Genomic DNA, 14,983 nt, shown 5'->3' on the forward strand with positions numbered 1-14,983 from the left:
CGAACTTTTGGTATATTCCTTATCTACACGACTTGCAAATCAAGTTTTCAAATAATTAGTTTAGATTTTACTACCATCGATATCTCACTTATAGAACTATATATACCATTCATTCTACGTTGAAGAACAACATTCACATCTAGATCAAAACCAAAAAAATGTTGAGCAATGCAAGTTTCACACCTCTCAAAACGTGAATCCATTTAAGAGTAAATAGTGATCTCAAGTCAAATTGCTTCATTTCTGGCAACAAAACACCTCATTCGGTAGGAAAAACTCTTCAATTGGTTCTTGCCGAAGAATATGTAATTTTTGAAAAATCAAATATATTCTTATAGGTTTTATGTTTATCAAAAATAAATACAAAAACATATTTTTAGGGTGAAAAAAATATATGCTTCATGCAAAAAGAATAACATTTTAAGTGTTCAATGAAAACTACCACTTCAAAATGGCGAGTGATTGAAACCTATTCGATTTAGCAACTGTCCAATATCGGCCAACAAGCCATCGCAAAATATGTTTTAGATGAGCATAGAATATATTATTAACAACAATTATTAACAACATCACATTTATATAAAATATAATAAACATCAAACATTGCAAACCCAAAAAGAAAATCCGCATGGGGGCACGGATCAAAAGTCTAGTAAATAATTAAACATTTAGCATAATCTTTTTTTTCTCTACATATAAAAGACTCAAGTCACTCAACCATCTGTTCTTAAAACACACTCTTTCTCTCATCTCCATCAAACAATCTTTCTTTTCACTCATCAAGATGAGCAAGTTGAAGGCAAAATTCCAGTGTTGCCTTTTAGGAATTGGCCAACTCTTTCCATGGAACACCATCCTCACAATTTCTGACTACTACTACGAGATTTTTCCTGTAAGTCAATCTTTTAGCTTTTGCAAAAGAAAAGATGTATAACTATTTTCTGTAAAACTTAAAAAAACCAAAGATGTATCATTCTTTTCTCTGAGGATCTTTTTGAGAAATTTACCGTAAGATATTTTTCTCTTCCTGTAAGAGGCATTTTATATCATTCTTTTCTGTATATATAATTCAGTTTGTGTTATTTTTTTGAATTAAAGTTTTCGGTTAAAATCAATTAAGGAGAAGGATCAGAACATTGGCCTGATTCTCTCTTGATGAAGAGGAAATACAGATCGCTCAGTAATTCAGTTGTGTTCTTCAAAATAATTTATGGACACATAGGAAAAAATCGAAATATCTAACTATGCAAATTAAAGTTGACATATGAAAACAATCAATCAATGACAATATCATTTACCAATGCATGAGAGATAATATTAGTTTTAATAAATGTGAATTATGTATAATAGGAACGTTAAATATGATGATGCAATAAATATGTGATATATAGCAAATCATTCCGTATCTATAATCATATTCAATTTAGAAATATCATACAATTCTCAACAAGTGGTTTTTTTCTTCTTAACTTATTACTTGCTTATTTTCATATAAAGGGTTCTTTTATCATTTTTACATGTGCAGAACTATCATCCTGCTCGGGTACTTGCTTTGGTATACCAGCCTTTCGTTCTGGGAACCATATTTACATTGGTTACTAAGGGCAAGAAAAGCAAAAACCAAAGGAGAATATTGGCTGGTTATTGCCTCTTCGTCATCGGCACCATTTTCCTAATAACGGTAAGTGACTCTTGTCATATATTCCTTATTAATATAAACTTGTTAACATACTCTTCTAATTTCATATAAACCATCAATCTAAAATATTTCAAATGTGATTCTTTTGTACTCATTCACAAATATAATTATTTATAAAATAATTAAACTATAATAATTAGTTAAAAATTATTATATTTATTTATCTTATATATAATAAATAATTATTTAAATAGTAATATATTTTCTCGTTTTATACATATAATTTATGTATAAAATCAGACGGTTTTTTATTTTACTTATTTTGGTGTATATAGAATTGAGGTATTCTTCCGAACAATGTTTTGGGTCTAAATGGGTAAAAATATAATACTTTAAAACTATGTTTAGTTTAGTTTTCTTTGTCTTAGATTTGTAAGTAAATATTTTATAAAAATTTGGTATATGTCATTTTGAAAAAAAAAGAAGAAACAAAAAAAAAGATATCAGTTCATCTAATTTAGTTTGATAAATTAAAATCATAATTTTATATTTTAACTGATTATTTAGTTTAAAGTTAGTTGTAATAAAAAAAATATGATCGGATTAGATGATTAAATGAGCAATATTTTGATCGATTTATATTTTAATATATTTTTGTTTTTTAATTATTTTATAATATATAATAAAATATTTTAGTTGTTTTCTTTTAATACTATAAATTTTGATCTTTACATACATGTAAAAATAGTTATTCTTCTTATTTTATGTAAAATTACATTTTAATATATGTGAACCTAAAAAATGAATTGTTTATAAATTAAGAATTTTATAAACTAATAAAATATAATAACTGTAGCATTATTATTTTATAGAGTTTCAACTGTATGAGATTCTGTTGTGAAATAAGTCACTTCCTCTCTAATCAATTAGATGGAATAGTTATAAAATTTCAATTTAGTTATAAAATTTCAATTTAGTTATAATAACTGTAGCATTATTGTTTTAATTATTTTTTCTAAAATTTTATTTTTCTGAAAATATTATTTTAACTTTAGACATATAGTATACCTTAAATTATAAACCTTAACCCCCAAACCCTAAACCCACCTTCCCTAAAATATAAACCATAAATTTAGATTAGTTAATTCTAAAGGTAAAGATGTTTTTTTTTCTAATGAAACCTATTTAGTGGGGGTTATTGGTTCTAGTATTTTAATGGATTTACAAATATTTTTAGATTTTAGAAATATTTGATAAATCCATGATTTGTAAATCAAACAAATGGATTTAAGAATAATTCATATGAATTTCAAAATCAAACAGGTGAATTGTTATAAATCAATGAAATAGATTTACCATTATGATGGGGTCTGGAGAAATTGTTCAGAACAAGTGTTCGTTAGTTAGTGTGGTAAGGTGACACTTACGTATAAGAGGGCAAATGCTCAAAACTTTGAAATATGCAGTAAAACAGATAATTCAATCAAAAGTTTCAAAATTATACAGAAAAAAAAATTCAATTACCATTACATAATGTCTGACAAGTAAGGGCATAAGTAACCATACAAAAAATGCTAATATTAGAAGAACGATTTAAGCCCTAACAACCAATTAAAAAGAATGAAAGGTAAGAACCATGTCTGAGGATTGAGAAGGTATTCATAATCAATCGCTGGTGACTGCAAAACGAAGAAGGTGAAGATGTGTTTGGTATCCAGAGAAAAAAATAATGATAAATAAGATACGAGATATTGACTAAACATACAAGATAGGAAAACTTGTCCAAACATTAAAATCCAAGTCAAAATAACATGTACGAGTTCAATATTTGCTCTTTTGTATTTTTACCTTAAAAACATTTACAAATCCACTCAATTCCAATTATAAATCAAATCTTTAAATAAATTCATACTATTGAATAACACTTGATTTTAAAATCTATTTTAAAATCAATGAACCAATAACAGTAGATTTGAATATGAATTTTAAAATCACAGAACCAATAACAGTAGATTTGGTTTGGATTTTCAAATCCACTAAAATACATAAACCAATAACAATGTTTACGGTTATTTTGTGATAAAAACATTTTTAAAACTATCGTTTGGTATTTCTCTTAACAATTATATTGTGATAGGTGGACTTGGTTAGCAAAGGAAAGGGTGGATTATTCCCCTTCCTCCTTTTGTGCTTTATAGCCGCAACTTTTGGGGTTGCGAACGCGCTCGTGGAAGGTGCCATGATGGGGGATCTTTCCTGCATAAGCGGTGATTTGATTCAGCCGTTTGCAGCGGGTCTTGGTGTAGCAGGAGCGATAACTTCTGGTTTGAGCCTCTTTACCAAAGCGGTCTTTCAAAATTCTCGGGATGGCCTAAGGAAAGGCGCAAGTAAGCCTTTATATTATTTGAATTACACTACACATTTCTATATGTGTGATAAATCTCACAACTTTTTTTCCTGATGAATCCAGTATTATTCTTGGCGATATCTTCATTGATTGAGTTACTCTGTGTAGTCATATACGCGTTAATGTTCCCGAAGCTCTCCATTGTGCAAAATTATCAGGCACACTCCGTATCAAACGAGCTGGAAACCGCTCAAGAATCAGGAGTCCTGCCAGCTGGCAATTTAGAGCTGGCCCATGAGAACATTTACAAATTGATCAGCTTGTTCTTGACGTATGCATTGACACTGTCCATATTTCCAGGATTCCTGTATGAAAACACGGGAAAGCATGAGCTAAATTCTTGGTTTGTTAATTTATATGTTTTCAATACGAATATATTCCTCAAGTGTAATTTTCATATTTATTTCATGTTGACGTGAAAAAAAAACTGATTGCAGGTACCCTCTTGTCCTCATTACATGCTTCAATGTATGTGATGCTCTCTCGAGATACACTACCCTGATCAAGCCACTTAAGATGGAATCAGGGACATGGATAACAATTTGTGCGCTTGCTCGTATTTTGCTCGTGCCTGCATTCTATTTCACGGCTAAGTATGCTGATCAGGGTTGGATGATCTTCCTAACATCATTTCTTGGAATAACCAATGGTTATCTAACCGTATGCACTCTCACTGGTCCATCCAAGAAAATCTATAATGTAAGATGTTTACTTTTTCTAATTGATGATTTTCTGTATATTTATAAAGTTAGAAAACAAAGTTTATAATAAAATTTATAAATGTGTGATTGATAGGCATCAGAATCCAGTTCTTTGGGGAACATGCTTGTAGCTTCAATGCTATGCGGGATTTTTGCAGGAGCTTGTCTTTCCTGGCTTTGGCTTATTGGCAGCAAAATCTCGTTTTAGTATCATGTTTTATTTCAGTCAATTCTCAAAAGCATTGTTGATTTCGACACATGTCAATAAAATTTAATATTATGACATATGTTTTAAAATTATTTAATTATTTAATAGTAATTTTCTTTTTTAAAATCCTAGCAAATAATAATTGTATAAAATTATTTGAGAGCAGTTTTCCTTTTCTAGCATCCTAAAGGAACTGCTATCCTATGACTTGCTAAACGTCTCAACCACGTACAAGAGATTTGAAACAAATAATACATTTGTTTTGTACAGCTGCTTTTGAAAATGTGATTGTTGTTTTGTTACAAGCTGTCTTTTTGTTTGAGATCATGTCCAACATTTTGTACACCTCAAAGGGCATATCTCAATTTTATATAAGCAAATTGTAGAATTCAACAACATGAATAATCCTTGAAAAGACACATGTGTATTGAGGGAGTAGAAGTGCAAATACAGATCCGATGAAAAGAACAAGAACGAAAGGCCAAATAGGGAAAACAGTCTCTTAGTTGTATACAACTTTAACTCAAACACTTGATGCGCTTTCCACAATCATCATGTCTTACCCATCCTCACCATCCCTAAACCAGAGCCACTACCCAAATGCTTGTACTCTTTAGCCTCAAGATGATCGTCATGCTCGGCAAAACCAGTGCCTCCTTTCTTCAACCCAACCAAGTTCCTGTCCTTGCAAGGTTTGTCACACACAAGACAGACTTTGTCCACAGGCATAAACTTCTCACCGCACTTCTTGCAGAAAACATGTCCGCATGAGCTAAGTGCCACAAGAGACATCGTGTTGGTGAGAGTGACTTTGCAGCTCGGGCAAATGTAGGTTTTGTCATAAGAGCTTGAAGACGACGATTTAGCCTTCTTCTCTTCCTCTTCGCTGTTATCTTCCGTGAAACGGATAGCAAATAGGTTCTTAAGCTTGAGCTTCTCTTTGCCCTCTGGACAGACCGTATGAGTTTCCGGAGCTTCTACTCTAACTGAAGCTCCAGGTGTAGCCGATGGAAGCCAGAAGGCTTTCATCGTCCGAAGCGCTTCCTCTTCAAAAGAAGTCGCCTTTACACTGTTCGCCCCATGGAAACCATTCTTGTCTTGGCTTTGGCTCTTGTCACTGTACCGAGGCAAAGCACCATGGTTTTGCTGATCAAATTCGTCGAGCTCTCTAGCCTTTTGTAACATAAGCCTCTCTTCTTCTTCGTCCTTATCTTGATTCTTTTGAGAAGCATGGGCAGCAAGCCTCCTGAGAAAAAATCTACATGTTAGTATCACTTCTCTCAAGATATTAGCATACAGTGCAAAGACATATCACACATGATAGCTCTTCAAGAGACCCATTCACATAGTATCACAAAATGTCGCAACAAATATACAAGTTAGAAGGGTCAACTCTAAGCACCTTTCTACCATAGACAAGCATAAACAAAACTATATGCAACCAACAATAAGTCATCTAACCCAAAATTGAAACGTCACAAGCATCTCCAACAAAATCATAAGAGTTCCGTATCCTGTTTTTCTTTGCTAGTCCAGTCGGTAAACAACTCCAGCAAAACAAAAATAATTACTATGGGGAGTAGCAACAACAACAAGACCAGAACTCATTGAGCTATAGTTGAGGTCACATTAGAAGCACATCACACTTAACTACTTTAAGTGTCAAACCATTATGACTTATGAGGGATGAACAATGACTTAAGACCTAACTAAACCAAGAGTGTCTCCTTCAAAATAATCAATAATCCAACTCCATACCAGTCACTTAGGCATCAGAACCGAGAATGATAATGGTATTCCACAACAACTCTATCTACATCTTAAATCTATAAACAGGAAACATATGACCCAATAAAGAAGTTAACTTTGTAACACTAAGAGAAGACCCAGAAGCTGAAATTGAAGGTGGATACCTAACTAAACAGCAGTCACTCAGGAATCAGAACAGCATATAACTATCAAAGAAGGTAACTTTAAGACTTTAAGAGAAGACCCAGAAGGTGGGAATGGAAGGAGGATGAGTTTATATATATATATATACCTCTGGATGTCTTTCTTCTGGGCGAGGAAGCATTCGAGGATACACTCTCTGCAGAAGACATGACCCTTGTGGCAACACATGGGATCGATGAAGGGTTTCAAGCAGAGGGAACAGGCATCGAAGGGCTTGATCGAGTCTTTCCCCAATCTCTCCCTCTGGGTTCCGTACCCTAGCTTCTTCTTCTCGTCGTACGTGAAGTACGCGAGATCGTTGTTGTTCTTCGAGTGTCTTTGCGGCATCTTCGATGCTGAATTGGGTAGAAAGAGGAATCAGGTGTGAGAGAGAATATTAAGGATCCAAATCGCAAACCCTAGAAGATTGGGAACAACCAAGTTTTGGTTTTTCAGATTGGAAACATATTTTTAGAGTTTTCCTGTGTTTCGCACTCATTTAAAGTGGTTTATACAACCGCATCCTTCACCGTCCAATATAATCTTAACGGTTGTCAATGGTTTGCTTAACCTATCTAACGGTTTGTAGTCGGGGACTATTTATTTTCACCTCCCCTCAGAACTATTATATTCAAAAAGAGTGAATTGGCTGAAAATAAAAAGAATGTAGTAATTAGGAAAATACATAAATATTATGGGGAAAGAGTGATGAAGAAGGGAAAAAATTTGGGAGGAAATAAAGTAGAAAATGCAAATATGGTAAAAGTTGTAGGCATTGAGTGCAAATATTCAAAAAAAGACCTTGGAAAGCAAAAGCATATTTACAAGTTAATTCATTTTATCTAGTGTTGTTTTCTTTTTTTTTTTATTTTTATCATCGATTATTACAGATTCATATAAACTCTGTAAACCATGTTGGTGGCTCTTCATCCATGTGCACAACAAAATACGCTTGGTTCCTAGCTCTTCGTGCTAGTCCATCAGCCTTCAGATTGTGTGTGCGTGATACATAAATGATTTCTGAGATGTGAAAGTTGTCTTGCAAGGTCTTGATATCTTCCAAATAAGATGCAAAAGTAGGCCATTCCTCCGGTTCTGACACCATCTTCACCAATTGAGAACAGTTTGTGGCAAACGTAGCCCTAAACTGATGCAAATTCCGCATACACTCCATTGCCCAAATTGAAGCTTCCACCTCAGAGTGAAGAGGAGATAGAGAAGCTCGGACATTTCTTACCCCCATTAGGCCTGCAAATCCTTGAAGTGTGTTGTACCACCCTTGACCAGAAAACATCCTTGTCCTTCCAAGAACCATCTATGAAACACCACTGTCCTGGTATAGACGGCAGTCCGGAATCTGCTGATCTATCACCGGGCTAGATATCAACTGTGCATCTTCCCAAATTTTGCTTCTATTACTGTTATTTTAAGTGTTTCGCAGTGATCGATATCCAAATTACTGAACGCCTTGTTGTTTCTTCCTTTCCAGATATACCATAAGATCCATGCAAAATGATGATCATCCATTTTTGGTAAAACTCTCCAAAAACGATGATTCATATTTGTGTATAAAGACTCAGTTGGGAAAATAGTTGGATTAGATGGTATTTGGGATAAAGCCCAAACTTGGAGTGCCGTAGGGCATTCAAAAAATACATGGTTTATTGATTCTTCCGGAGCACCACATCTGTCACAACATATATCCCCTATAAATCCTCTAGCATGTAAATTCTTTCTCACCGCTATACATTCTGACACCAATTGGCATCTAGTGTTGTTTTCTCTTCATCTTGATTATGCTATTAGCATTAGTTGTTATTTGTTTGATATTTTAATTTAATAAAGTATAAAAATTCATTTTATGATTGCTTTTGTATACATTGTGTGAGATTTTTTTAATATTTAAAAACTCATTTTCACACATAAATTCAAGTTAATATTTATATTTTATAATTATGGTGCATAGATGAATTTTTATCAACTTTGTACCTAAGGATAGAGAAACACTATACTTAAAGTTTAAATCGAAATAAGAATTAAAATGAAAAAAAAAAAATGAAAGTTAAATAACGCTAATCAAGTCAATGACAACATTATACACTTTCTTATGTACTAAGTTAATATTTTATTAAATAAGTTTTAAAAAAAATCTTTTGCTAGGACTTTTGTAATTATATTTTATAAATATTCTTTTTTTTTATTTAAAATTAAAAAAATACTATTTATACTCTTTTACTATTTTGTTTAAGATTTAGAAAAAGAAAATTATTGTCATATAACCTTTTACAATTATATTCTCTTTCGAATTTCAGAAAAGGTAGATTTCAATCAAATAATTATTTCTAGTTACTAATAAAAACAAATTTACTATTTTAAAAATTTGTATCAATACTATTTTAAAACTTATTTTAATTAAATAACTTTTAGTTTCATCATCAAATTCTTTCTTAAAAATATTATCAAATAACTTTTTACAATTTTCTTTTGGTTAGGACTTAAAAAAAATATGATACAGATTTCTTTTGTTTAGGGTTTTTTAAAAGGAAAACAATTAGCAAATATTCTTTTACAGTTTTTAGGGTCTAAGAAAAGAAAATAAATATTACATAGTCTCTTACAATTATATTTTGTCTAGTATTTAGAAAAATATTACTATCAAATAATCATTTACAGAAAAGGAAATTAATAATTATTTCAAAAATTCACTAACATTTTAACAGTTTTTCTTGTTAATTAAATAATTTTTTTAAAAAATTATTTAAATAAATTTTACTATCATGTTTATCATTAAATTTTAAAGTAAAAATTACTATTAAATTATCTCTGGTCAAGATTTAAAAATAAAAATAAATCTATTTGGTTAAGATTAAAAAAGAAAAGATATTTTACAAATCTTTTTCATTTAAGCTTTTAGTAAAAAAAGAAGCTGTTTTCACATAATGGTAGATTTTTATTGACACATTCACAACCTACTTTTTAATTAACACATTTAACAATCGCTATGGGTGAAATATTGGAAGTTATTTTTATTTATAGTTTTAAACATGAAATTATATATCATTATATGTTAAAAGTTTGAATTTAGAAAATTATTTAATATAAAATAAGTTTCTTATAGATGTGAAATATTTGTACCATTTTTGTTATAATTTATAACATACAATCATCAATTGAAAAATGGAAGTCAGTTTTATAATTTTATTAGTATTTTGAAAATAAATAGTTATTTTTTCTTCATGATTTTTATTAAGTAATTTATTGTACTTGTAGGCTTTTATAATTCGTTTTTGTTTAGTACTAGGTGATTTTTCGTGCTCATGCATGGATATAAATATTATAAAGTAAATATACTATAATAATTTATTGATAATTAGTTTAATTTAAATTATTTTTTAAATTGTAAGCATAATGTATATTAATAATGTATATTAATAATATTATATTACTTTAGTTACATATTTTATGTTTTTAAAAATATGTTTCAAATGGAATCTTACTATTTTGTAAACTTTATTATATACACATATATTATTGTTTCTAAATTCGTTTATAAATTTTCTTTTTATTATATATGTTATTTTAAAGGAAACTAAATAAAAAATCAATAATAGTATTTAAATGTAATATTTTAATTCATTAAAGGTATCTCAGTAATTAAACGTCTTAAGAATTAATGTGAGTATGACACGTAGGAAATTGACTTCTCAAGTAATGTTATAAAAATTTTCTTTAAAGTTAAATATTTATCTTTTATAATTCTCTTTTTTTAGTATCTTTTTAAACAAAAAATATATATTTCGTAAAAAATTAAAAATTACTTTCAAATAATTTTTACAGTTATTTTTGTTTAGAATTGATAAATAAATGAAAATTATATCGCAATTATGTTAGTTAACAACTTAGAAATTATATCGCAATTATGAAAATTATATCGCAATTATAAAAATTATATTGCAATTATAAAAATTATATCGCAATTAATAATTATTATATCGCAATTATGAAAATTATATCGCAATTATGAAAATAAATGAAAAATTATATCGCAATTATCACAATAAAAATTATATCGCAATTACGTTAACACATATCGCAATTATGTTAGTTAATAACTTTGAAAAAACAAGTTTTATATAATAAGATGTATTGTATATGTATTTGTATCATTTTACATTATAATTAATAAACTCAAGTTGATAAAAAACAAATTAAGACCATATTATGTATCCCACAAAATGGAAGTTTAAATACAATTTCTGTCCACTATGAAAGTTCAAATTCAGTTTGTCCATATATTTTCTTAAAAGTTCATTTTGACTTTTGATTATTAAATAAATAAATAAATAAAGCACGAAGTATGCTGATCCCAAAACACAACTACAGTACAAATCCGATTTGTTTATTTTCTTCGACAATGTTCAAATTGATCAAGTATATGTATTTTAAAAGGTTTAACAAGACGAAAATTTATTATGTACAAAAGTTGAAACTAAGGGACTTCCAGCGAAATGAAATGAGAAGTCAAATAGCGTGGGGAAGAACAATTAACTCAAGTAGTCATCTACCAACAACAGTGGTCAAAGTAATATCATTGACCGTGGCAACATCCTGACCTTCCACGATCTCGCCGGAGTTCAAGAACGAATGGAAGGTAGGCTGTCTCGGTCGTGGAAGATGACTCATTCGACTCTCCAACATCAATAAAACCGAACCAATGTTTGGTCTGTAGATTACTGACTCTTGTGTACACAACATCCCCACGTGGATGCATTTCATTGCTTCGTTTACGTCTTGAGTGTCCTTCACCGTCGGATCTATTAGCTCTTTGGTCTTTCCTTGGCTCCATAAATTCCACGCCTGAAGTTTTTGTTAGGTCCTTTAGAACATTATAGTTTCTTGATATGATGAAAAAAAAACGAACCAAACCTAAATATCAAAAGAAACTTACATAGCCGATGAGACTTCCATGTTCAGACCCTCGAAAGCTAACGTTCTTCCTTCCACTTATAATCTCCAGTATCAACACTCCAAAGCTATACACGTCAGATTTCTCTGAGAACATCCCTTCCATTGCATACTCCGGAGCCATATAACCACTACACATTTTTATAAACATCAAAACCATAAGAGATTGATATATAAGAGAAAAACAATAAAGAGGTTCGGTTAGTTACTATGTGCCGACAACTCGGATCGTGTTGGCCTGATCCTGTCGGTAGTTGAAGATCCGAGCCATACCAAAATCCGAGATCTTCGGATTCATTTCCTTGTCCAGCAAGATATTGCTAGCTTTTAGGTCACGGTGAATGATCTTTAGTCTTGAGTCTCTATGCAAGTAAAGCAATCCCCTCGCGATTCCTCCAATGATATCCCACCGTTTCTTCCAGTTTAAACTTCCTCGTTTACTCTCATCTGCACAAAGGTCTAGTTATATACTCAGTCCACAAAACTTCTAGAAAGTTTTAGAACAAAACATACCGAAAAGAAAACTGTCCAAGCTCTTATTTGGCATGTATTCATAGAGAAGCATCTTCTCATTGTTTTCAATGCAGCATCCTACTAATCTAACAAGATTTCGATGCTGGAGTTTTGCGATCAGTAAGATCTCGTTCTTGAATTCCTCTAGCCCTTGCTTGGATTTCCCTGATAGTCTCTTCACGGCGATCTCTCTGTCACCCGGAAAGTTTCCCTGTTCAAACATAAACACAATTTTTAGATAAGGATTAAAACTTTATCACCAACATTATTCTCAAGAAGATTACTAGTAATATTCCATTGCTTGACCTTATATACAGTACCAAATCCGCCATGTCCAAGCTTGTTTTCTTCAGCAAAATTTCCAGTTGCTAAGGCTACGCTGTTGAAACTGAAAATGGGAAAATCTGGTGTGTCAACTAGACCCCCTACCAGGACTTGGATTGTCGAGCTTGAGGACTTAACCGAGTAATCTTTGTTCTCTTCGAAAACTGGAAAGTCTTTCTTCCTCCACAATATAGCTGCATATTCATTAAATAATTGATCACTAAGCTTTTTTTAAAGCTAACTTATTCTATAGTAAATTATGAAAAACATTACCAAACGATTCTACCACCCACAAATAATTGATCAGTTAGCATATGCACTTAATCGTTTTAAAACAAGACTATATGTATGAGTAGAGAGTTTACCTTTAACTCTTTTCTTGAACTTCAACAAGGTCCAAATGCATAATCCGAGCAAGAAGGCACCTATAACACTAACAATAACTATCCATAGTTTCGAGTTTTCCCTCCCACCTGGTCACACAACAAAAGAAATCGAAATATTTAAGCGTTAGTTAAATTCGAATTTTTCAAAATGTTTTATAACTACTCAAAAATATTTATAGACCTATTTCAGATTCCGCTAGCCGGATGTTGATAGACTGTCCACCATCCTCAAAACGCTCCATATCTATCAAATCTCTAGTCCAAATCATGCATCCGATCCCTCTAACAAACGCATAAGCATTACACAAGCAATCCCTCACGCATACATCTTTACAAGTCTCCGAGTTTCCAAGGGTAACAACTGATCCAAAGTCAGGCAACTTCATTCCCCTAAGTTCCACGAACTCGTCTTCTCTCATAGTCTGGCTACAGTTCAATAGCACTCTTCTTCTGCAGCCACCCGAGAAATCTCCGTCGTCCCACAGATTCCGATTCACCGGCTCAAACCCATCGATGCAACTACATTTACCCGAACCAAACTCTTTGCTCTCATCACATACGCTGTAATTACCGCAACGGTTATACTTCTCACATTCCGTACTCGGTTTCAACTGAAGCAAAGTCCAGCTCCTTGCATCTTCGTCCCATCTGAACTGCTCTACTACACCATCAAACCTAATCCGAAACCTTAGTAAGTCAGAGCTATCCGACGGAACATACGTGAAGTACACGCTACCATCTCGTTCAGGAGGAGAAGAGAGCTTAAACCCGTAAATAAAGTTTGTGTTACGGAACATATCCGGTATACCGGTAAAGATAACCGAATCCCACGGACCGCTTCGCCATTTCCTCGTCGCTCCTTCCCAAATCACAATCTCTGGTGCTCCAATAGGATCAATCCCTAACGAATACCTTCCTGGCGAAGGATCATTTTCGGAGTTCCATGGTGTAAAAGCGTGATTCTCTCCGCTTGATGGGTTCACCCTAACCCGCATACCGGGCAAGAAAGTATCAGTTGGGTTGTTAAAGCTCTCCCAGTACCTAGTGTCCCTGTCTGAATCTGAAGACAGAACCAGATCCCCTGTTTCCAATAGCACAGCAACGGTGTTGTTCAACTTGGGCGGCACGTTTGTGGACCAAACGGTGTTGTTTTGTCCGTCAACGACCGCCAAGTTCCCGTCATCTGCAAGCTTTAGAGCTCCGTTGCGATCAGACAGTGGACTCTCTCGGTTAGCTACCCAGACAATTGTTTGAGATTCGATGTTCTTGTACCAGATTCCGACGTATCTTAAAGATGAATCTTTCGGGCTGAAGAATCCGAGCTCGAAGACTTCTTCTTCGCTGATTAGGGAGTCTCCGTCTCGTATCGTGTTGTTTATGGTGGTGATTGAGGTGCTTGTGGTGCAAGATACGATGCTGCATAGTTGAAGCAATACCATAAGGGTCGTCGTGACCAAAGTAAGGTTTCTCATAAACTCTGCCATATCTATCTGACAAGATTTGATCCTCAGATATCTGTATATTTAATAAAGGAAATTAATGTAAAGAAGACAAATAGTAGTCGTCGAATTTGAAGTTTGCTGATTTTTCAGGAAGAAACTAATTGGTCTTTCTAAATTTAGCGACTTGTATTTGATTTCATATAAAAAGAGATTAAGTCATGAATATATATTATGTGGAGTATTTATATTCTAGAAACGAATTGAAGTAATCCAAAAGAATTTTAGTATCAACGACTGAAAGGACAACCAGCGAATCGTGTTTGACTATTGACGAATGACAACAGTAGTATGAATTTTCTTTGACCAAAGGCTTTTCAGTATGAATTTTTCACGTTTTTATTTAGATTTTTAATGGAAAACTGTGACTTGTAAGGCCAGAAATGTATGTACATTCAATTTTTATCTT

General features: G+C 32.3%; 3 protein-coding genes across 3 annotated transcripts; 1 reads left to right on the plus strand and 2 right to left on the minus strand.

Moving 5' to 3' along the window:
• The first annotated feature begins 737 nt into the window (after positions 1-737).
• Positions 738-4,997, plus strand: LOC108810339 (equilibrative nucleotide transporter 7). Its single transcript, XM_018582458.2, has 6 exons — positions 738-892; positions 1,526-1,681; positions 3,777-4,026; positions 4,110-4,389; positions 4,484-4,745; positions 4,842-4,997. Exons 1-6 carry the CDS (start codon positions 785-787, stop codon positions 4,953-4,955), a joined length of 1,170 nt encoding a protein of 389 aa, XP_018437960.1. The 5' UTR covers positions 738-784; the 3' UTR covers positions 4,956-4,997.
• Positions 4,998-5,357: 360 nt separating this feature from the next.
• LOC108809010 (E3 ubiquitin-protein ligase CSU1) lies at positions 5,358-7,314 on the minus strand. Its single transcript, XM_018581132.2, has 2 exons — positions 6,997-7,314; positions 5,358-6,201 (listed from the first exon to the last, which is right to left on the minus strand). Exons 1-2 carry the CDS (start codon positions 7,233-7,235, stop codon positions 5,508-5,510), a joined length of 933 nt encoding a protein of 310 aa, XP_018436634.1. The 5' UTR covers positions 7,236-7,314; the 3' UTR covers positions 5,358-5,507.
• Positions 7,315-11,310: 3,996 nt separating this feature from the next.
• LOC108807183 (putative G-type lectin S-receptor-like serine/threonine-protein kinase At1g61610) lies at positions 11,311-14,704 on the minus strand. The gene is made up of 7 exons (XM_018579441.2): positions 13,257-14,704; positions 13,055-13,162; positions 12,672-12,883; positions 12,366-12,576; positions 12,062-12,299; positions 11,836-11,983; positions 11,311-11,744 (listed from the first exon to the last, which is right to left on the minus strand). The coding sequence occupies exons 1-7, from the start codon at positions 14,557-14,559 to the stop codon at positions 11,445-11,447; spliced, it is 2,520 nt and encodes an 839-aa protein (XP_018434943.2). The 5' UTR covers positions 14,560-14,704; the 3' UTR covers positions 11,311-11,444.
• Between the last annotated feature and the right edge of the window lie 279 nt (positions 14,705-14,983).

The sequence above is a fragment of the Raphanus sativus genome, chromosome 6 (genome assembly GCF_000801105.2).
Source record: "Raphanus sativus cultivar WK10039 chromosome 6, ASM80110v3, whole genome shotgun sequence".
Taxonomy (NCBI): domain Eukaryota; kingdom Viridiplantae; phylum Streptophyta; class Magnoliopsida; order Brassicales; family Brassicaceae; genus Raphanus; species Raphanus sativus.

What these genes read in the sequence shown, in the direction of transcription:
- LOC108810339 (XM_018582458.2), top strand. Translation starts at nt 785, where the DNA reads ATGAGCAAGTTGAAGGCAAAATTCCAGTGTTGCCTTTTAGGAATTGGC. An exon ending in ACTACTACGAGATTTTTCCT is followed by an intron (nt 893 to 1,525) that starts GTAAGTCAATCT and finishes TTACATGTGCAG; the next exon opens with AACTATCATCCTGCTCGGGT. An exon ending in TGGCCTAAGGAAAGGCGCAA is followed by an intron (nt 4,027 to 4,109) that starts GTAAGCCTTTAT and finishes TGATGAATCCAG; the next exon opens with TATTATTCTTGGCGATATCT.
- LOC108809010 (XM_018581132.2), bottom strand. Translation starts at nt 7,235, where the DNA reads ATGCCGCAAAGACACTCGAAGAACAACAACGATCTCGCGTACTTCACG. An exon ending in CAGAAGAAAGACATCCAGAG is followed by an intron (nt 6,202 to 6,996) that starts GTATATATATAT and finishes ATTTTTTCTCAG; the next exon opens with GAGGCTTGCTGCCCATGCTT.
- LOC108807183 (XM_018579441.2), bottom strand. Translation starts at nt 14,559, where the DNA reads ATGGCAGAGTTTATGAGAAACCTTACTTTGGTCACGACGACCCTTATG. An exon ending in ATCCGAGTTGTCGGCACATA is followed by an intron (nt 11,984 to 12,061) that starts GTAACTAACCGA and finishes AAAAATGTGTAG; the next exon opens with TGGTTATATGGCTCCGGAGT. An exon ending in ATGGAAGTCTCATCGGCTAT is followed by an intron (nt 11,745 to 11,835) that starts GTAAGTTTCTTT and finishes CAAAAACTTCAG; the next exon opens with GCGTGGAATTTATGGAGCCA.